Source organism: Meriones unguiculatus, chromosome 6 (genome assembly GCF_030254825.1).
Source record: "Meriones unguiculatus strain TT.TT164.6M chromosome 6, Bangor_MerUng_6.1, whole genome shotgun sequence".
NCBI classification, from domain to species: domain Eukaryota; kingdom Metazoa; phylum Chordata; class Mammalia; order Rodentia; family Muridae; genus Meriones; species Meriones unguiculatus.
Genome location: NC_083354.1, coordinates 8,742,989 through 8,766,068, shown reverse-complemented (window position 1 = coordinate 8,766,068; position 23,080 = coordinate 8,742,989). Strand labels below are relative to the sequence as shown.

The 23,080-nt window shown below is 38.8% G+C and overlaps 1 protein-coding gene across 6 annotated transcripts in view; it reads left to right on the top strand.

Moving 5' to 3' along the window:
- Nucleotides 1–23,080, top strand: part of Myo6 (myosin VI) — a 135,742-nt gene that overhangs the window by 88,764 nt on the left and 23,898 nt on the right. For 5 of the 6 annotated variants that reach the window (XM_060384696.1, XM_060384695.1, XM_060384694.1 and 2 more), the window contains exons 15-25: nt 979–1,051; nt 3,307–3,434; nt 6,348–6,443; nt 6,718–6,891; nt 10,249–10,287; nt 12,407–12,500; nt 17,542–17,672; nt 17,769–17,846; nt 19,039–19,168; nt 21,708–21,798; nt 22,503–22,653. In XM_060384696.1, coding sequence (XP_060240679.1) covers nt 979–1,051; nt 3,307–3,434; nt 6,348–6,443; nt 6,718–6,891; nt 10,249–10,287; nt 12,407–12,500; nt 17,542–17,672; nt 17,769–17,846; nt 19,039–19,168; nt 21,708–21,798; nt 22,503–22,653 — 1,185 coding nt within the window. Of the gene's footprint in view, nt 1–978; nt 1,052–3,306; nt 3,435–6,347; nt 6,444–6,717; nt 6,892–7,214; nt 7,308–10,248; nt 10,288–12,406; nt 12,501–17,541; nt 17,673–17,768; nt 17,847–19,038; nt 19,169–21,707; nt 21,799–22,502; nt 22,654–23,080 lie in introns of those variants that run through there. The other variant, XR_009592215.1, reaches the window with a different exon arrangement.

The following is a 23,080-nucleotide window of genomic DNA, read 5'->3' as shown; positions in this document are numbered from 1 at the left end:
TATTTTGTTTTTACTTTCCATTGCCATCTCTTGTATTTTTTTTCCCCACAATTCTTTTTTGTTTTTGTCTTTGCAAGGTTTCTGGAACATTATAGCATTTGTTAATTTTTAAATAGGCCATAGTTAATCAGTTGTAGCATAAACGAGTAAAGCAAGCACTTCCCTGTAAGACAGGGTCTCTATTTTATCCATCTGTGTTAGTCCCTCCTTTGCAGTAACGTTCATTTGCGGTTAAAAAAAAAAAAGCTTTGCTTCTAAACGTGCCATAATCCTTCCCTTCCACTCCAGCTCAGCTTATACTCTGTGTAGAAACAGGAACCATTAAAGAGGGTGCACTGTCTTTTGTTTGCTTTTGTTACAGTCTTTAAGTATACACAGGAATTTCCAGTTCAGATTGGGTTTAAGTGGACAGGGCCTTCTAGAATGTAAGGAAATACTTAACCATTGAGGAAAAAATAATGTTAGAACACATTAATTTATACGTTACCCATATTATAATATATTATAATATATATTATATAATATGATAATATTTATATATAAACAATAATATTATTATATAAAATAATATATTATAATATATTATAATATATAATATATTATAATAATGTATACGTTACCCATATTATAAAAAAATCTTCAAAAGTTATTTTAAGAAGATACTGATTGTATATAGAGAATATATTTTCATTGAGCTATTATTGATGTATTATTCTTCCCAATTGTAACTTTTTCCCAGTTATATTGGTATTTATTCTCTGCATCCATTTGTAGTCATGGGCATTTTCCTGATTTTAGTACTTGGCTATAAGTGTTCAAACTTGGTTCCATCTTCAGCAAATCACTTAAGGATATACCTGTTGGTAAAAGCTTTTGCATTTTAACTGGTAACTGTTATGTAGAACTGACACCAAACTCTGGTGGCATTTTGCATTGCATAATCTTTCCATAATGATGACTATACCCTGCGATCCACAGGAACAAGAACTCTATCAGAAAGAGGGCCTGGGTGTTAATGAAGTGCACTATGTGGACAACCAGGACTGCATAGGTACGGACCCTCTCGTTCCGCCCTTTGGAAATATGGGGGAGACAATGAATGATGCTGGGAACACCTGTGTGTTCAGTGGTTTAGACACTAGCGATAGGACTCAGGACTGTGTCGTTGGAGAGGGGGACTTGCGTAGAACTCCTGTCAAGTTATTTTTCTTGGTGAGGCATTCTTGTCAGCTTTGTTGAAAGTTTTTCTAAAATCTCTGTTTATTACTATCCCTAGTTTACTACTCTGAAGGCTATTGTGTAAACCAGGTCAGGGGGAAGCTCCGCTACCCAGGGAGCAAGCAGCCAGCTATGTCATCTCCATGACAAAGTACATAGTTTGGTGAGGTTTGCCAGGGCCTCTTGATCCTGTCCTCTTCTGTGGATTGGCAGTATCTCTCACAGCTTGCAATTTGGCTTTAGAAGTTCCTTATTAAATCTAGATAATATTGTGTAACAGCAGAACAGTGCCTCTGCTTTTCTTTCAGTTTATCAATAAAGAAACCTTACCCTATTTATTGCCCTGCAGATAGCTCTTTGTCTACTTAGTTATTTGTTTGTTTCTCTATTTATCTACTATCTATCATCCATGTATATACGCATGTATGTATGTATGTATGTATGTATTTGTATGAATGTTTCGCCTTCATTTCTGTGAGGCACACTCATGCCTGGTGTCCACAGAGGCCAGAAGAGGGCATCTGATCCTCTGTGACTGGAGTTACAGATGATCATAGGCTGCCATGTGGGTGCTGGGAATCCAACCCAGGTCGTTTTATCTACCAAGCCATCTCTCTACCTCCCACCCTTTCTCTTTTACTTCCCACCCCATCTCTGAAGTCAAGTGTTGAAAGCCTGGGAGTTGAAAACCCAACTTGATAATTCAGTCAATGACTTATATGCTAGACTTTGACAGCACACTAATATGGTAGCACTATCATGTTATACCAATGTAGGCTTTCAAAAACTTTCCCATTCTACCGTGGTCTGCTTAGCATCCCTCTAGTCACTGCAGCTTTTCTCACCTCTGGCCTTGACTGTGGGAGTTATTAATCTGGCGGGAACGTCTCCTCCTCTCACTTCTGTCTTATTCAATAGCTACTTTGTAATACTTTAATTTACAACTCAGTTCAGCATGTCCCTCTTCCTTCATCATCAGTTTTCAAAGAAGTGTCATTTTCTGATTGGTGCAATAGGAATCTTGATTTCTCTTTTGGTGTTGTGGAACTCCATTCCAGTCTCCCTCCCCCCAACTCTGTGTGTGTGTATGTGTGTGTACAGTTGTATTTAAGCTCTTTAAAATTTATAGTTATTTTGGTTAGGCAGAAAATCCAACTATATAAAGGATTGGATATAAAAATGTATTGTTACTAAACTTTATGTTTGAAAATTTAAGGATCAGCTTTTGAAAATAGCATTAAGAAACTGTATATGCAATGACTTCTGTCATTTTATTTGAGTTTGAATGTGGATGTTAACTGGAAAAAGGGAAGTTTCTGAGTCTTTAGTCTGTTGCTCTAGTGTACACAAAGAATGCTTTTGATGTCAGTCACTGTCTTTGGATTGAAAGAGTTACGTCACTTTTCCTCCTCCCTTTCCTCCCTCCAGCTGCTCCCAGGCACTCTCTCTCACACTCCTCCCATGCTCAGCTTTCTTTACCCTTGTTACACATGTACATCTGTGTATGCATGCATGTGTATATATGATGAGATAGAACCCGCTGAGCCCTTCTTGTTGTTTGTATGTGTATGGTTTCAAGGCTGACTGCTCTGCATTGGATAACCAATAATCGGACTTATTTCTGGAAGAGGCTGATTCTCCTTCTTCCAAACTCACTAGTTGTCTGCAGTTCTTTGTCAAGAGGTGGGACCACGTGGAATTCTCCTCCTTCCATACTAGCTTGTCTGTTGGTACTGCCATTGTTCCAGTCTTGTTTATGCAGCCCTTTCTAGGAGAGACAGTTTCACAGCAGACTTCCTGGCATCCTGGCCCGTATTGTCCTCCACCCTTTTCTATGATGCTCCTGGGGCCACAGATGCAGGAGCTGAGCAGTCACTTTTTTTTTGGAAGCTGTTTTCCCAGAACCTGTACTAAAACTATGATGTTATTTTTAAATAAATGTCCATATTTGAAATAAAAACTCTCCCATTTCTAGATAACCTTTGATAGACTATGTTTATCTTCTTTCCAAATACTTTTTGAAATTGATAAATGAATATTCTTTAAAGTATTGTTCACCACAATTGAGGTTTTGATATCTTGAAATAGATTTAATTGAAGTGAAATTAGTGGGAATTCTGGATATTCTGGATGAAGAAAATCGTCTTCCCCAGCCGAGTGACCAGCACTTTACAGCTGCAGTTCACCAGAAGCACAAAGACCATTTCCGACTCACTGTGAGTTTGCCATTCTAAGATTCTAAGATGGAGAAGAGAAATCTTTAGGCAAACAGCTGCAGTAGTCTCAGATATTTTTAACCACTAGAGCCACAGCTTATCCAAAGATGAAGGCAATTAGGTTATAACCGGCAAACATTTTCTATAGATGGCCATAAAATTGTGTGTGTGTTTATGTGTGTGTATCCACACATGCTCATTTGATGGTAAAGCTTTAGCTGAGTACAGTAGCTCATGCATCAAGAGAGGAAAATGGACACAGAATTTGTAGCAAGATTAGATAGGATAAAGGGAAGAGACAAGGTGAGCAATAGAAATAAGCCAGAATGCACTTTTCCGAAACTCAGATGCTGATCCGCTGCTGGCGCTTGAGTCCCTGTGGCAGTAAAAGTGGAGCTGTGCTCTGTGAGCCTGGCATTTGTGGCTATTTAAACAGTTTTCTATGGTTTTTCAACTGTGAGCTTATCCCTCCACTCAGCCATCACCTCCTGAGATAGCACATTGCTTCACCCCTGAGCGCAGGAAGACCCTGACCAGGCCAGTTTCAGTCACAAAGGTAGTCACTACCACATGGAAAAGAGAATAGCAGTGGACACTTCCTACTTTCCTCAAAAGAAGGCAGAAAAAGGAATGAGAGAAGCTGCTTAGAGTTGCTTAGAGGAATTAGGGAATGAGTTGACAATTGCCTCCATTAACTGTACGTGTTATACATTGTAAAATACTGTAATGTCATTGCTTTGATGCGTCAAGTTGCTTAAGTGAATGGTAACAAATATGCTCCCTTCTACTCATTTTTTTTAGAGTTTATTTTTGATGTATTTAAATACAGTACAATTTTGGAACATCCCCCCCCCCCCCGCTTTTTTTAAGATTTCCTTATTTATACAGCATTCTACCCTCGTGTGTGCTTATGCACCAGAATTGGCTACCAGATCTCACTATAGATGGTTATGAGCCACCATGTGGTTGCTGGGAATTGAACTCAGAACCTTTGGAAGAACAGCCAGTGTTCTTAACCTCTGAGCCAACTCTCCAGCCCCCTTCTACTCATTATTAACAAAAGAGCAGTGCATATACATACCAGGTATTACTGGATGGCCCATTAATATGTTAAAAAGGAGGTAAGAGAAGTTTAAATTTAATAAAAAAAATTGACAAAACATCACTGGAAGATAGATTCAGTGGCTTTCCTGGAAAAACCTGTGTCTGGACCCTTCGAGCCACCTGCTTCATTGATGTATGTTCTTAAGTATCCCTAATAGTTATCATAAAACACAGGATTTTGGTGTAAAGAAGCAAAATAATATGTATCCTCAACAAAACTGCTAATGTTGAAGCTGTGTGCCAGGATTGCCTGTTTATGGCTGTTCAGTACGTGGCCTATGAGGCACGGTTGCCTTCACCAAGACTGCTGTTCTCACTTAACAGAACTGTGACTAGAATAATCCCAGAGGGGTGTAACTTACAGAGTTCAAGCATAAGGAAGGAGGCCTGGCTGCTTTTCTCAGGGAGAATAAGCAAGCACAAAGCAATAATCTCAGTTTACATAGGTCATTCGTTTTGCTGTATTTTTTGGGAACTAAATGTGACGGTCATTCATGGAGCACTTGGCACTGTCTGCGTGCTTTTACTTGGATGACTTTATTTAATCCTATTAGCATCTTCATGCTAGAGATGCGAAGCAGACAAGGGGAGAGGAGGCAATCCTGACGGCATGTGAGGGCAAGGTGGGTTAGGAGGCAGGTGAGCTGTTGTGGCTGCAGAACCCCCATTCTGGCTCCTGGATGGTTGCCTTTCCTCTGTCCTAAAGGCTCAGACCCTGGGTGCCAGGGCTGTCTGTCCATTTTAAATGATACCGTCTCCTTCACCTTGGATTGTTTTTAGAGACAGATGTGACCACATATGTGATAGTATTTTGAAAAGTTTAAATAATTCAGATATGAGATACTATAATTAAACATTACTAATAATGTAGTTTTCTTGAAATACTTTCACATTCGTTATGTAAAATGTTAGGATGGTTGGTTTGGGACACCAGAAGTGTCTTTGTGCTGACCTCATGACTTTTTTCCTGACTGCACTTGGAAATAAGCCTATATGAACAGCATGGGAAGAGGGAGGTTTAAAACCCCCATGAGTGATTTTAACGAGCATGAATACCGAGCTTTAGAAATAGGTAGTTAATTTCACAAAAGTCTCAACTTTGTTTTATGTTTGCTTTCAAATGATGTTTTACTTTTAAAAAAGATTTTATTTTTATGCGTGTGTTTGTGTGTGGGTGTGTGCACGTGAGGGCAGTGCCTGCAGCATCCAGAAAAAGGTGTTGGGATCACCTAGAGCTTTAGCAGTTTGGGACTGCTCGACATGGGTGCTGGAAACCAAACTCTTCCTCTGGGAGATCAGGAAACACTCTTAACCAAGTTTTATGTGTGACAGGCATGAATGTACGCATGTTTTATATTGACACTCATCCATGCCTGTCTATTTCATGTGCGGCATTCATGTATGTGCATATGTCTTGTATGTGGCATTCATGTATGTGTATATGTTTTGTGTATGGCAGGCATGTTATGTGTACATCTTTTGTGTGTGGCAGGCATGTGTATATGTCTTGTGGGTGGCATTCATGCATGTGTATAGGTTTTGTGTGTGGCAGGCTTGAATGTGTTTCTTGTGTGGCAGGTGTGCATGTGTGTCTGTTTTTGTCTTACACCAATTTTTTTTCCACTAAGATACAGCCAAATGTAATCAACATGCTTCAAGGTATATTCAGTATTTGAAAGTAGTATAGTTATGAAAAAATGCGAAAAATCCCCTTATGATTTTAGGTACTCTGCATCTATGATTGTCTAAGGAGAGTCCCTGACCGTCATTTTGGTAATGTGGTAACTTAGATATGTACTTTCCCCTCAGATCCCCAGGAAATCTAAGCTGGCAGTCCACAGGAACCTCAGAGATGACGAAGGCTTTATCATCAGGCACTTTGCAGGGGCCGTGTGCTATGAGACAGTGAGTACAGCGTTGCTTAGGAGGACACAGTTGGCACTGAAGCCACGCTCTGCAGTGGGGTAGTCTCTGGCGATTTAGACTTGCATAACCTTAGCAGTCCAGTTCCTCGATACACTAGATACCTTTAAAGTGCTGAATACCTGCACTGAAGTCTTGGCCAGTGTGGACACGGAACATTTGTGCTTTCCCAGAAAATTCTATGGGACAGAGCTCGGGTAGGAAATGTTTATCCCAATGCAGATAGAAACATTTTATTTCATTGTTTTTTTTTCAGACCCAGTTTGTGGAGAAAAATAATGATGCACTACATATGTCTCTTGAATCCTTGATATGTGAGTCCAGGGATAAGTTTATACGGGCCTTGTTTGAATCATCCACCAATAACAACAAAGATACGAAACAAAAGGCTGGGAAACTTAGCTTCATCAGCGTGGGAAACAAGTTTAAGGTATTTGTGCTAAATAACATAATCGAATGTTTCTTTCCTTCTTTTTTTTTAAATTTTTTTGGTGTATGAAAAGCCATTGTTTTATATTGTAAAGTGGATAATGTAGATCATGAATTGTCTCAAGAGAAGACACTGCATTACTGATGCTTATATGTAAGATCTAATTTTAGTCACAGCTACGGAGAAATGCGTGTATCTTCAGACCATGTTAGTACACAGTATACGTGATTGATTCTCCTAATGCGCTTGCTTCCCCACACACTGCCTTCTTGAACTTCAAGTCTTCTCTTTCCCATGTATTTTCTGCTTCCTTCCTCATTCAGCAGTTCTGTTTAGCTGCAGTAGTTCAGCTCGGGATGGCTAGAGAGGACTAGTTGAGTTGAGAGAGGAAAAGCAGGCACAGCCAGGGGCCTCAGGTAAATGATCACTTCCATAGACTCCTTTTCACAGCATGGCTGTTCAGTTTGTAATTCATTTTCAACACATTTTCTCTCATGGCATTGTGGGCATGCATCTCACAGTAAATTTGATTAAAGCTTTTGATAACCTTTATAAAAGAGAAGTGTTCTGGTGTGGCAAACTCTTAATTTGCTTATCTAACTTTAAAGAATAATTTGTTTTATTAATTTTGACTCAAAATTAATTATTTGAAACCTAACAAGAAGTGTTTTAAAACAAGGTGTGTTTTAGTGATAAAATACTGTTAATTGCTTATAACTATTGTTAAGTATAGAAAAACTTAAAAACCTTTAATAGATAATTACAATGCACAGACCAAAGCAGTTAATTAAATAACTTCTCTCCACATTTCCAGAGAGTATCATTATATTTCCTATACAGCTGACTTTTGCCTTTTGGTGTGTTTTAAATATTTAAAATGATATAATTAGGAACAGTATTTATGTAGAGCAGAGCTTCTCAACCTTCCTAATGCTGTGACCCTTTAATACAGTTCCTCATGTTGTGGTGAGACCCAGCCATAAAATTATTTTCGTTGATCCTTCATAGCTGTGATTTTGCTACTGTTGTGAATTTTGCTGTAAGAATCTGATATGCAGGGTACCTATTAGGTTATCCCCAAGGGCATCTCGGCCCACAGGCTGTGAACCAACACCGAAAAGAGAACCGTGGTCCTAACTAGTAGCACAAACCTTCTCAAATCCCTTTTGGGTTGAATTGGGTCCTGAAGTGGGCTTGGTGACACAGGTCTGTAATCCCAGCTCAGGGGTGGGAGAGTTAGGAAGGTCAAGAGTTCAAGGCCAGTCTCTGGTACCTGGGTCAAGATCAGCCCTAGCTATGTGAGACCCTATCTCAAAGCCAAAAACCAAACCAGACAAACAAAAAGAAAAAAGAAAGAATTGTCATGGATCCTAAATATTTAACTTGATACTTACATTTCTAAAAGCTAAGTTTCTTTGTAAAGCTTTTAAATGTAAATACAGAAGAGAAATCATAAAACATTTTAGGTAGCTGAATTTGAAGGTTTGAGTTTTGTTTCAAGAAGTATTAATTTATGAGTTCTTCATACACTCAGTGAGCAATATTTTTTAATCTAGTATTTTTCCATTCCAGATTAAACATTTGATAACATGTTGGTTTGAAAATAGCACATTGGCTAGATGTGGTGTCATGGCTCCTGTGGTCCCAGGTGACTGAGGAGACCAATAAAGGAGGATCATTGAGTCTAGGCATTCAGGGTCAGACTGAGTAACATAACCATCAGAGCCCTCCTCAGAAAACAAAATCACACTATCTTATAAATAGAGAGGTATGTCTAGTAAGAATGTGCTTAAAACGATAGATAGTCTCCGATATTTGGAGACTTTAAATCCATTATAACTGCAACTCTAGTTCCAGGGAACCTAAAGCCTCAGGCCTCCGAGGGTCACTGCACTCACTTGTGACATGCACACATGTATACATAATTAAAATCAGATGTAAAAATAAGTAAATAAAATACAATAATTAAAATCAAAACTAAAATAATTAAATAATAAATACAAACGAAGGCTGACCCTCCAAAGTACTTCCTTCTCCTGGGTTTTGGCTTTGTGTTAATGGGCATTCTTTTCTGATTTCTCAGCTGCTGTTAATTAATTTTTGTTTCCACTGTTCTGACTTTGTCTCCATTTTTGAGGAGCAAAGCACCACACTGTCTATGGATTAAAAGGAGTGTATTTATAACCGTTGCTTTTTTTCCAAAGAGGCTCTCAACTTGCTTTTCAGTTACCTGACATACAGACTGATGTTGATTTCTGCCAACGAGTTTTGTGCATGTGACTGTATTCTTCAGTCCCATGACAAGTTCATTTTATTCTAATAACAAGTAACTTCCTAGTAAGAGAATGAACTTGGATGTCAGGGCTTTGCCATCACTAGCTCCATGCTCTTAAACATACTGTTCCTCCCCCTAGATCTTAATACCTGCATAATGAGTCCAACATTGTCGCCTTAATTAGGTTTATTGTGTTGTATCCTTCACTGGGTTAAATGTAACAATCCTCATGAGAAGCTTCCTTTGAGCAGTGCCTCACAGAAAAGCATTCAGCAAAATCTACACGTTACTATTAATTATAGTTACTCTCAGCACAATATGTTAATTTAAGAATTATCATCTTAATTTGTATTTTCCAAGTAGCATAATAAGCATTTCAGCATGAAATTATCATGTAGAATAGGAAAACAAACATGATTTAAGCACACTGAACCAGGGCGAATTATAATCAGTATTCCTAAACTAGGAGAGTGTGGTAAATGTATTCATTGTGAAAAAATTTTAAAGCAAATCATTGGAGTTTGAAAAGCACTTAAAATAAAAATATAGAAACATTTAAAATAGTGAAGAGAATTTCTGCAGTTGGATTAGGGCTGTTTCACTTTGCCGTGTTTCTGCAGTTGGATTAGGGCTGTTTCACTTTGCCGTGCTGCATGGGCCAATCCTGATGTACAGATAGTTGCTCATTTTAAACATTGCAACCTTCATAGCATGCGACACGACAGTGCCTTTTTTGCCATACACGGAGGTACTGCGCTGTAGCCTTCATGCTGGGCATCCCTGGCCTCTTCACAGGCTCTCACTCATTGCTTCTGTTGTTTTCCTATCCTGTTTGTTAATGTGTCACTAATTTGCAGCCTTAATTATACTATAATGTAAATATTGTCCTTGACATCTCATTAGCCATTTTGCATGATGCTGCCTGTTCCAGAGTTTGTGTGCCAGGAGGTTGTCATAAAATGTTACATGTGGACGTTTTAAAAGCATGTTATTTTAGTCTCATCTTGGAGAGTTAATATTAATTCTTTTTCACTATGTATTTTGACTTTCTGAAATAATCTTTTTTTTTTCTTTTTTTTTAGACACAGTTAAACTTGCTTCTGGATAAACTTCGAAGTACCGTGAGTACACTTAATAAGAAAATATTTTTAAAATGGTGTGTTGCTTATCCAGGTAAACCCAGTAACCCCGGAATAATGAGAAGTATATTTTAAACCTTATTCTCTTTCAAAAAGTTTTAGAGGGCTACCTAGACTTTCACCTGGTAAGCATGAGATTCAGGGTGTCAGTCCTGGTACACGCCCCCACCCACCCACACCCACATCTATACCTCTCCCACACATACCCATCTGCGCAGTCAGCTTTTACAATGGTAAAATGGTTATTATTAGGTTTTTTCTTTTTTAAAGAAATATGTTGTGAAATGAAATTATCTGGAAGTGTTTCTTGTTAATGAATGAAGGTTTCTAGAAGGTGAAAATAATTAGCAATTATAAAAAAAGCAAACATTTTAATATGAAAGATAAAACATGTAATTTATTATAGTAACATTCTTCAGACATGACAGTGTGCCTCAGACGAAAATGAACTTAGTATTTTCTGTCCTTTATAAATGCCAAGTTTATTAGAAGCTCATCTTTTATTAGAAGCTCATGCTTTTTGTTGGTTCAGTCTGGTATTTTTTTTCCTAGTGCTTTTTAGTAGTGTTGGCATTGAACGTAGACTCTTGCACATGCTATGAAAATGCCCTACTAAGCTGTATGCCTGGCGCTTGATTCTTTTTATTCACATAGTTTTGGACAGGGTCTCTTCATATAGGTGGGGTTGGCCTTGATGTTGCTGTGGAGCCAAGGCTGTCCCTGACTGTCAATCATCCTGTCTTTTCCCCGGTGGCCTGGGGGTTACAGGTTGACTCACTGTACCCTAGTGTTTTGACTGTAAAACAAGACCCATATAGAAAAGAAATCCTAATTGCTAAGTTTGGTGCATTCACCCGGCAGCCCCAGTACTTGGGAAGTTGAGGCAGGAGGATTGTAAGTTTGGGACCAGCTTGGCCTGCGTAATGGGAGCAAAAAAGCCACAACATATCTGTGAGTTATAGAAAAATTGTGATTCCAAGGCTTACTTTTTTTATACAAATCACAGAGTTCAACTTCATATGCTTCCTTTTAAAGCACCAGTCATTTTCGGTAGCCTAGTGTCCGTTCTGCCAATGCTGCTGCTGCTGTACTTACTGATGAATTCACCTTTGGAGCCATCCAGAAAATCATGAATGTCCCGAATCTCTAAAATATCTAGCTCTTAAGAGTATCTTGTAAAAGTATGATTTTTTTTCTTTGAGAATTTCACACACGCGTACAGTGTGTTTGATCGTATTCACCCCACACCCTTTCTCATGACCCAGGCGTCTGCCAACTTCAAGTGGGACGAGGAGGTTGTTTTCTTTTCATTTCCCAAAGACTGCACTGCACTAAAATGATGAGATGATATGTGATTTTTAGAAACGTGTTATCCAAGCATCTGTAGTGACCGTCATTACTGAGATAAGTATTCAGTGTTGTAAGGTGGCCACTTCGAAGAGAAGCAGCTGTTTGGGTGTCTGCTACATTATCTTCAGTACACAGCACTTTCACTGTGGTACAAACAGTATCCTTTCCACCTTATTCAGCAAAATATGATCTCTACATGGAAGCCTCTAAGTTTATAAAAATATTGCTGAACAAACAAAAATTTAAACGCATGGTGGTGCAACTTGGGACCTGTATGTTTTTGAAGTCAAATGAAAATACTGATTTATGTGTGTGTACTGTTTGCTTACATTTTGTCCTAAATTTTAAATAGTGTTATTTTTATTTCCCTTCCCAACCTCTGTAGAGGTTTTGTGTGCAAGGCCTGGCCCTGGAAAATAAACCCTGAACCCTCTGTGAGAAGACAGAGCTAAGCCTACAGAGAGCTTTATTTAAATGTGATGCTACACTTTGCAGTAAAAGATTATTTTTTATGATTATTAGTTCTGACATTCAAAACTAAAATGTCATCTTGCTAATATTTACTTATAATGTAGACAATAATTTCAAGATTGAAATTATACAAGTATGACAATAAAATTTTAAATTCCTTAGTAATCATTTTATGCCATTTATTAACATTAACATGCTGTGAAAGTTGGTGGTATTCATAGCTATAGAAACATAAAGATGCTGTAGACACTATCTTAAACAGTATTTCTTATTCCCTCAGGGAGCGAGCTTCATTCGTTGCATCAAGCCCAACTTAAAGATGACAAGCCACCATTTTGAAGGCGCCCAAATTCTGTCTCAACTTCAGTGTTCTGGTATTTCCATATTTTTTTTTCTAATCTCTCACAAAGTTTTCAAATGAACAGCTTCCGTTAACTTACTCCTCTTCAAGTTCAGCAAGATTCTTACATTTCCCTTAATCCTAAGGGAAGCACAGGATGGGGGTAACATGAGCAACATTGACCTCTGTCAGGTAATATCGTGGAAGTGAGCTTTACTAAGAACATTCAGGTTACTGGCAAGCCTGGCAGCCACAGTCCCCAGTGGGCCTCACTTCCCACACAACTGGGTCAGGAGAGGGTTAGTGTCCTTGCTTCTCCTCCACCATTGTGGAAAAAAAAAAAAAAATCAAAGCAGGATGAAGCCCTTGGGCTTTCTGTACTTTCATGAGTTTGATTAGCTTGTCACTTCCAGCCCAGGGCCTGGCTTTGCTCAGTCACAGAAGCCTCAGGCATGGACACTCTGTCCACACTGCACTCCAGTGCAGCCAGAGCTGCCTCCCCGCTCTTTCTGCAGCTCAGCCTCTGCTACCTTTCAAATCCCGACTCTCTCTGCTGCCTTATTCTGGTCTCCACAGAGGCCCATTTACAGTGAGGCTGAGGTCTCTTTTTAAGTAAACTCCTTTCAGAACCCTGCACTTAATTTTGTATTAAAGAGTCCTTCCCAGATGAGGCAAGCTCCAGTTTTCCTGACCTGTGGATCTATTTCTGTCTCTTCTCACTAAACTTTAGCTGTTAATTTAATCCAGCATTTTCTCCTTGTCTGTACAGGACTGGTAGGCCAGCCAAGTTGGCACCAGTTAAATTTGTGGACACTGACCTTTCAGGGCTCTCCAAAGTCAAGTTTTCCTGCTCAGCATTTTTTTCTCTGCAGAGCCAGCCAGGACCCCTCCCCGCAGCCCCCTGGCTCTCTTTAGAACTCTGAGCCTCTGCCAGCAGCTGGCCTCTTCTCTTACCAAAGCCCCAATTGGGCGCTGCCAGCATTTCTTCCTGTCTGCATCCTCTTCGGGCCTGTCAAAAGCAGGAATGGCCTGTCCCTGGTGCCTCTCATGAGTCAGCAGTGCTGATTAAGAACTCTGCCAGGGCGCACACTACAGAGCACCCCCATTTCTGCTGAGACACACTAGACTCCCATCTGTCACTCACATTGCCTTTTAGATCTTTTATTTCTCCACTGTTTCTCTCTAGTTCCTTTTCTCTCTGCCATTCTGTTCTTGATTCCTCGGTCCCCTGCCTTCCATTCCTTCTGCAAACTCCGGCATTACCCGGTATGGTAACCAAGAGATTGGCATTATGACCTGTTAAGCATCTAAAATGTGGCTGGTGGGACTTCCGTAGAAGTAATTTTACATTTATTTACTATTAAAATGCAAACATCTCTGTGTGTCTGGTGCAGCTGAGGACCTGTGGGTAATGCCTGCTGTGTTGGATAGTGCATCTGTCTCTTTCCCAAGCGCTGTGACCTTCCATACAGTGGGTGCTCCTGCTTGCCCACCCAAGCTGAGCCTTCTCCCATTTGCTTCCCTACTGCAGTTGCCCATGGGACCTCCTTGCCCCGCTCTCTGCATTGTAGACGTGTGTAGGATTATCACTTCACGGTTCAGCTCTGAGCGTCCTCTTCCTGCATGCAGCACTCCAGTGCCTCCTGATGAGTATTAGGGTGACTGAAGAGTAGAATCCGGTGCTATCCCTCTGGCTCATGTGTTCTGGCTCCCTTCTCTCTCCTCCCTTCTGTCCGTGCTCCAGCCACACAGACTTGTGGCCCATATTCCCTCCTTGATCCTGGCCCCAAAAGGGGCTTTGTCCATGGCACTGACGGCTGTCACTTTGACTTCACAGGCAGAGTTACAGATTTTATGTACACTTGTATAATTCTTATGACACCAATGTGCTACCTACTGTGCTAAAGAGGTGTCTGCTAGCATAAATTATTTAAAGTTTCCCCTCAGGAATTGTGTTTTGGCATCTTCAAAATCCTGTTGTTGTTGTTGTTGTTTTTTTTTCTACTGTGTATTAGACTAATTCATTATTGAGTGGAATGCACAGCCAGCCTGTCAGATACAAAAATTTATTTTTGATTAACTTAAAACAAATACTGGAAAGTCAAGTAATGCACACCTGGGGTATTTCTGCATAGAATAATGAGGGACTCCTTTTACACAGTAACTACATTTATTTGAAAATCCTTTGCATATACATTACGGAGGAGTCTAGTTTTCTAGCATGTCCTTAGTCAGGTACTACTTAATAACAGAGATGTATTCTGCAGAATGCAGCATATTGTCTTTGAAGTGACTTTCATTACTTTGAATTTCACCTTTCCCTTTTGGGATTTGCTCAGCACACTCTTCTCCCCAGTGAGCCTCTGGCATCTTTGTGAAGTGTGAGCAGCTGCAGTTGTGTGTGTGTTTAGCAGAGCTGTGGGCTTACTGGAGTGCTGGTGGGATTGCTCCTTCACACAGAGTGTACCTTAGCACAGTCAACTAATTTGTAGTTTAACAGGCGACACCATTTCATTGTCAAAACCTGACAGTGCCAACCAAACCTTACTCTTTTTTCTTTCCTCCTACTAGTAGATCCGAGAACTAAACCTTGCTTGAGTCATTCATGAATTCAAAGCCATCCTCAACTACATAGTCAAGAGCTGAGGCTGTAGCTCAGTCCAGTGGTAGAATACTTATTTTAGTATGTGCAAGGCCCTGGGTTCAGTCCTTAATACTGCAAGGAGAAACAACAATGGTCTCTATGTGTTGCTTTTTACACATTGCGCATTAGATATGTTTTTATGCTGGCTAGATAAACCTCAGATCTTTAATCAGTGTAGCACATTCTATTTTATGGGAATATACAATTTAATGAATAGGTCTTTATTTCTGTTATTGTGTTCTGTTGTAAGTAGTACTCAGTGGAGATCTGGATATTCTTTGTCCATAAATGCGAACAAATGATTCTTTGTCATTTAGATTCATAAAAGCAGAGATTATACAAAAGGTAAATCTTTCCAAATTGCCATCAAAAATTGTTTGGCATACTCTCTCATGGAGCATATTGAGTTCTTTATTCTTTTTTTTTTTTTCCCAGTCAAATAGGCAAGTATTAAATCTGTATAAAAGGGCTGTCTTTCCTAAGAGATTGTTTTAAAATTAAGAATTCACTTATTAAAATTATATTATATTTTTAATATTCCAATTTGATCAACTGGAATTTATTTGGGCATAAGGAATAAAATAAGATTATTTTTTTTTCCGCATATGCTACGTATATTTTCGCATTTTTACCACTTCTAGTTTCTTTTTTTATTTTTTGATTTTTTTTTCGAGACAGGGTTTCTCTGTGTAGCCTTGGCTGACCTGGACTTGTTTTGTAGACGAGGCTGGTCTCAGAGATCTGCCTGCCTCCGCCTCCACAAGTGCTGGGATCACAGGAGTGCGCCACTGCTCCCAGATCCCTTCTAATTTCTTCAGTATTGATTTCATAACTGCATCTTCACAATTAGAAATGGTTGCCATTATAGTTAAATAAGCACACATTCTAACGCAGTTACCAAAATGATCATTCATCGGAGTAGTTTTTACTTGGATTTTGGTGTTGTGGTGTTAGAAACTGAACCCAGCGCCCCTGAGAATGACATTTGTGCCCCACCACTGGTTCACACCCGTGGCTTCCAGCACAGTATTTTTATTGAATATTCTTATTGCCTGATGACTGGTGTGTTCCTGTGTCTGCACCAAGTCTGAGCGTCGAAGCTGTTCGGCTTTTTTCTCTCTGTGATATTTAAGATGTAGATTTTATTTTACCTTTTCATTTAGTTTTTTTTTTTTTTTCTGTTTTGAGGATAATTGATTTAAGATACGTTCCTAGTTCTCTTTTTATTGAGTGGTTGAGACCAAGAAGGGCTTGTTTCTTCTTACAACTCCCAAGTCAAGTGCCGTCACTGAGACAAGTCAGGGCTGGAACTCAAGGTGGGAACTTGGAGACAAGAGCTGAAGCAGTTCCTGAAACAGTGCAGGAACTCTGTTCACTGGCTTCATAAACCGCCTTTCTTATACAACCCACTACCCCATGACCCCACGACCACATACCCAGGGGTGGCGCCACCCACAATGGGCTACCCCCACCCCCATCAATTGTTAATAAAAAAAAATGCTCCACAGATTTACCCCACAGGCCAACTGAGGCATTTTTCTTAACTGATATTCTCTCTTCCTGGATGACTTAAGTTTGTGTCAAGCTGACAGAAACTAACTAAGACAGATACTTTCTACCAAAATTACTGTCTAGTGAATGTCAGGACAAAGTAAGGGAAGATGAGAGAAGGCAGGCTTTCTTCTTTTGCAACTTTTGTGTTGTCTGCTATTAATGCTGACCAGAAAAGTTCATGCTGACTTGGGGCTCAGCTTGGCCATTTATTAGAGTTAAATTAATAATTTATATTTATCTTATAGACCAATCTTCTCAACCAATAGATTACTTTTTTTGAAAGCTTAGTAGAAGAGGTCATATGTTGAAGCTGGGGCTAGAATTTAGGGCCTTGGTCATGCAAGGCTAGTGTTCCCGGGAGCTGGAGTCCCAATCCAGTAGAAGGGTTAGGGTGTGTGTGTTCACCATGTGCATGTGTGTGCTAGCTGTGTATGGTGTATGTGTATGTGTGTATAATATATATGTTATATTACACACTATTTAAATAACAATTTCTCTTTTGCTTTATATTAGTTCTTAGGAAAAATGTAGAAATGGAGAGTTTTTCAGAAATCTTGTTTGAAATTAACCTTAGAACTTAAAGTGGCCAAATGCAGGATTTCGCTTTATGTACTTTTGTGAATAAAAGATGCAAATCCTAGATGGGTTTCCTTTGAGAAATGATCAGCTATGCTGACTTTACATGGGGTTTCATTGTGGTTGTTTTAAGTGACACTTAGGTTGGGACATATTGACTGGATGTGCATTTCCTTACTGCTGATACTCCCTCCTTGTAAGCTGTCTTTTCACAAACGTTCACTTGTAAAGTTGACGAGTCACACGTGTTACCCTGGACTTCTGTATTGTGACTGGGAATTATCTGTGCTCATGACCCTAGGCATGGTATCCGTGTTGGATTTAATGCAAGGTGGTTTCCCTTCAAGAGCCTCATTTCACGAACTCTACAACATGTACAAAAAGTACATGCCAGAAAAACTTGCAAGATTGGATCCAAGGCTATTTTGTAAGGTATAAATGTTGCTTCAATAGAAATTTCTAAGCATCAAATCAAATCTTTTCTATTATTTGTAGTTGGAACTCAACCTTTTAAAACTTGTTTTTCAGGCTCTTTTTAAAGCTTTGGGATTAAATGAAGTTGACTACAAGTTTGGGCTAACAAAAGTATTTTTCAGGCCTGGCAAGGTAAATATATGTTTATTTTAAACTTTAGCATATGATAGTTGGGCTTGGTATGTGTTTTCTTAGTTATTAGCGATTTATGTTAGTACAACATTACATGTAACAACATGAGATTGTTTTCACTCACAATTATTGTAAGCATTGCTAGTGCAGCTAAATAACCAGTTACACGAGTCAGCTATCTTTTTTATTTCAAGAAAAAAAATTGTAATAAATCTAATTTCACATTTTTGAGCATAAGATGAAAATATGAATTTTCACTACTAGTGTGAGTTTTTCTCGGTGGTGTCTTTGTTACAAAACTCATACCATTTCCTGTGGGGGGAGAAGAAAATTTAAATGTTAATAGTTGGCTTCACTTTACCTAGTGTTATTTATGATAAATTCAACATTTTTTTTGTCTTAGAGGCATATTAACTATTTAATTAATAGCTGGATAGAGAAAGAACTTGGATTATTTACCTCCAGAAATATGAGAAAGGGTTGTTGAAAGTTTAAAGCAATCAGGTTTAGAGATGTGTAGTCTTGTTATACTACCTTTAAAGTTTTTATGATTAAAAAAACATTTTGTTGATTGTATGTGACATCTTTAATACCACAGTGTGATATTTGGTGAAAAATGGAAATATTTCTGGAATTTGGTGGTAAATAGGAGAAGTAATATATTTTATTCACTAATAGCCAAATATCAAATATTCATTGCATTTGTGTAGTCTGTCTCTTAGAAGAAATTTCTTAGTTTTGTCTGAAATGGAGGTGGGTTTTTTTGCTGGCTCCTTTGTTTTAGATAACCTTTACTTGTCAAGAGCCACATGAGAATGTGGGTGAACTGGCTCAGACACATTCCTTTATTCAACATTTTTCTTCAAATGTTTCTGCCAATCCTCTGTAATTAGTCATTTAAGAGTTTTTCTATTCCTGTTTTTGCTGCTACTTAGGAATAAATAAGTATTACTTCCTATCCTCCAAAAAAATTGCTGAAGAAAAGACCAAAGGAAAGGGGCATGGCATGTGGCTTAATGTGTTTTAAGTTTTCTGTATACCCTGCTAAGATGTCCATGGAGCTGGCTTTTAACCATTTTCACAAAGTTAGATTTGGGATTTAAATTCCATGTATTTTATTTTCTCTCTATTTGAACACATGAAGTTTAATGTGACATTAATTAATGCTGACATTAAGTTATCTTACTTTTAGTTTGCAGAATTTGATCAGATTATGAAATCTGACCCTGATCACTTAGCAGAATTGGTTAAAAGAGTCAATCTTTGGCTAGTCTGTAGTCGCTGGAAGAAAGTTCAGTGGTGTTCACTTTCAGTGATCAAACGTAAGTGTTTTCTCTCTGGTATAGTGTCTCATTCATTAATCCCAGTGCTTGGGAGGCTGGGGTAGAAGAATCAAGAGTTCAGTGCCTTGGTCTGGAGAGATGGCTCAGTGGTGAAGAGCACAGTTTACTCTCTCAGAGGACCTGGGTTTGATTCTCAGCACCCACATGGCAGCTCGCAGCCATGTTAACTCAGTTCTAGGGGATTCAATGCCCTCTTCTGGCCCCTGCAGGCATTGCATGTATGTGGTGCACAGGCAGGCAAAACATAAAAGAAAATCAAAGAAGAAAAAAAAAGTCCAAGACCTTCCTTGAAGTGAGACTGTCTTGTAACAACAAAAAAACTTCTCTCCAATCTATGTTTTATTTCATGCCAAGATTTGTCGTTTGGGAGTGAGATGGCTTGAGGGATTTCATGAGGCTGTCTCATAGATGCTGCTTCGGCAACTATAGTTCCTGTTGTGTCTGATGTAACGGTTCCCTAATACCTAAGCCAGCATCTGTAGACTTATTTTTAATTTTTGCGGTCAGATGACATTTGCTACCTGAGATATATTCTAGGGATGTTAATTTCATCATGTCCTAAGAAATATAGAAATTTGCTCTCTTCCCTTTTTCCCTTTTCTTTCCTTAGCCCCAAACATTTCTCCATTTTCTCAGATTTTCACTGAAACTGTTCTCTCTGCCTAAATGGTGTTTGCATTAGACATTCTCAGCAGATGATCTGTGTTCTATCTCTGTGTCTGTTTCTCTCTGTTTCTGCTCCCACCCTATCCCCATATAATCTATTTAATTTGAAGTGCCGTGTATTGAACTCTGGGCCTTCCAAATGTTAAGCAAACAACACCCTTGGGTATTATCTATGTTATCTATCAATCTTATTAGTTATTGAATTATATGGATTTCACTTTCAGATAGTATAATCCTTGATTTTCATTGTGCATACCTTGGTGGGACCTCCTTTATCACTTACATAATAACTTTATTAGCTCCAAAAATTGCCCTCCCCCTCCCTGCTTATCTTTTTTACATCAAAAGGATTTCCTAGTTCTCCTTCAATAGAGGGTATTTCTCTCTAGACTGTAGTTGGGGTTTCAGCTCATCTTTGCAGCCTCTTCCTCTCCTCCCTCTGGGATTCTGCTCCTGAGTACACTGGACTGAGCTGGGTTTGAGTGCATCTCTGCCAGATTGTCTAGCAGCTGCTAACTTCCGGTCTAGCACATGCGTGAGTGCAGACTGTTTTGGATGGGTTTATGGTGAAAGTCTAATGGTTGGGAGGCTTATGGAAGCCAGTCCTCATTCCTCCCACGCTTACCAGAGGACTCGAAATAGTGCTATGTGTGTCGGAGGGTTCGGTGGCTAAATATTTACTAATACAAGAGTAAAATTCACTTGGTCCAGCACAAAGGAACTAGGCACATTATTGAGATCTTTGGTTAGACGATAGTGCACATTTGTATAAAAACTACAATAAAGAGAAAAGACAAGAGAACCTCTGTCTCTATCATTTTCCAAGTAAAATATAAATGTTTTCCATGGGTTCCGTGCCTTCAACTTTATATATAAAGCATTTTGGAGGAAAGCCTCTATACTAGCTGTGCCACACCCCTCACTGTGGACTGTGTTGTCAGGACACACCAAGGTCATTGACCGGATAGAATCCTTAGAGAATATTAACCAGAAAGCTTGGAAAAAAAAAATCTAAGATCCAGTCACACTAGCAAATTCTAGATCACCTGCAGCTGAAAGATTCTTTTGCTGTAGGATTCTTAGAGGCCACATCCCTAATGTTTATTGTGAATTTCCAGAAGAAAGTAAACTGTGTTTCCTAAAGATGACAATGCTGCCACTCCTGATGAGATCTGATAGACTAAGATCAGAAGGAAGGAGAGGGGGACCTCCCCTATCAGTGGACTTGGGGAGGGGCATGCGTGAAGAAGGTGGAGGGAAGGTGGGATTGGGAGGGGAGGAGGGAGGGACTTATGGGGGATACAAAGTGAATAAAGTGTAATTAATAAAAGTTAAAAAAAACATAGCATTTAATACAATGGTTCTCAACTTGTGGGTCATGAGCCTTCTGGAGGTTGAAATACCCTTTCACCCAAGTCACCTAAGACCATCAGAAAACACAGATATTTATATTATGATTCGTAACAGTAGCAAAATTACAGTTATAATGTAACAACAAAAATAATTTTATGGTTGGGGGTCACCACAACATGAAGGAACTGTATGAAAGAGTTGCAGCATTAGGAAGGTTGAGAACCAATGGAACATGTATTAGCAATGTGGCCCAGAACAGTTCGATAACAACAGTGTTGCATATGGCAGAAAGCATTTGAAATATAAAGCTAGCCACATCAATCATTTTTATGTTTAAGAAGTTAAAGACATGTTAGATTTCCCAATTCTGATGGGTGGATTAACATATTCATCAAGATTTTATGAGAATTGCTTTGTGGAAATGAAAGGGTTTTTCCTTTATGTCCTATTTAAACAACAACAACAAAATTCTGTCATTTTATTTTACTCTTATATATAGTGAAAAACAAGATAAAATATAGAGCTGAAGCATGCATTAAAATGCAGAAAACCGTCCGAATGTGGCTTTGCAAAAGGAGACACAAACCACGGTAAGATGAACAGTTTCTAAAGGCCTTTCCAACACTACCGTGTAGACAGGCAAATGAAGTCATGATGAGGAGCAGTTGGGTCCCGTGTTCTTTGCAAACGGCTTGTTTGCGCTGTGTATTTGGAATAATTTCTTTCATTACTTAGCTTGGCATTCTACCAGCGTGATCTCTAAAAGGTGGCAATGGATGGCTAAGAGAGACCTGCTATTTTGATTACTTTATAATTAGAGTTTCTTGATGATGCCAAGTTAGATGTTGTTTTTGATGACATTCAGTAGCCTGATCATAATTTCCAAGATTGCTCATAAAATCATGTTGTTTTACTTGTATCATTTCACTGTACACACTGCATTTTGAAGTCATCTAAAATCTGCGTCACCAAGTTACTTTTTAAGCTTTGGAAGTTTGGACACCGAGTGACACCAGACCTTTTCAAAGAGATGTTGGAGCACTTGAACCTTATCATTTGAATTCTCGTTTTCAGTCTAAATACAGCTGTCCTCCATTTTATTGACGGTCACTCATGCTTTTCACACATGTATTTGACTCCTTTTCTTTTTAATGAGAGAACTAAACAGAATGTTACCACTGAAGCCAGAAGTAACCTGCCCTGTTAAGCCACAGTCCTTGCTTTCTCTCAGTGAGAATCCTCCCTAGAACATTGCCTTGTGAGGTAAACATCTGATGGGGTCTTGCTGTTGCAGCATCGACGGCCTGGTTAAGGTGGGCACACTGAAGAAAAGACTCGATAAGTTTAACGAAGTAGTAAGTGCACTGAAAGACGGAAAGCCAGAGGTGAACAGGCAGATCAAAGATCTTGAAATTTCTATAGATGCTCTGATGGCCAAGATTAAGGTAGGTAATTATTTTAACCCAGCTTACTTTAATGTCTTATATAATTTCCTGGTTTTGTTATTGGTATTGAAATTGTATAGGAAAAAAAAAAAAGAAAAAAAAAAGAAAAAAAAAGAAATTGTATAGGAAAATATCAAGATATAAAACATTATTTATTTTTATTTATTCAAGATATAAAACATTAGCAAGTGGATACTCACATTAATCTTTTCTCAATATTTGAAAAGTTTTGTAGTAAAAAGATAAATAATCTTTATGCGATTTTTATCTGTTGTTAGTTACCCTCTAGAGTGTAACTAAAATGCTGAATGTTGGTGAGCTTTTTTAATTTTAATTTTTAAATTTTTTATATTAATTACAGTTTATTCCCTTTGTATCCCAGCTGGCTGGTAAGCGTTTGCAGTCATAATTCAGAGAAGGTTAATGT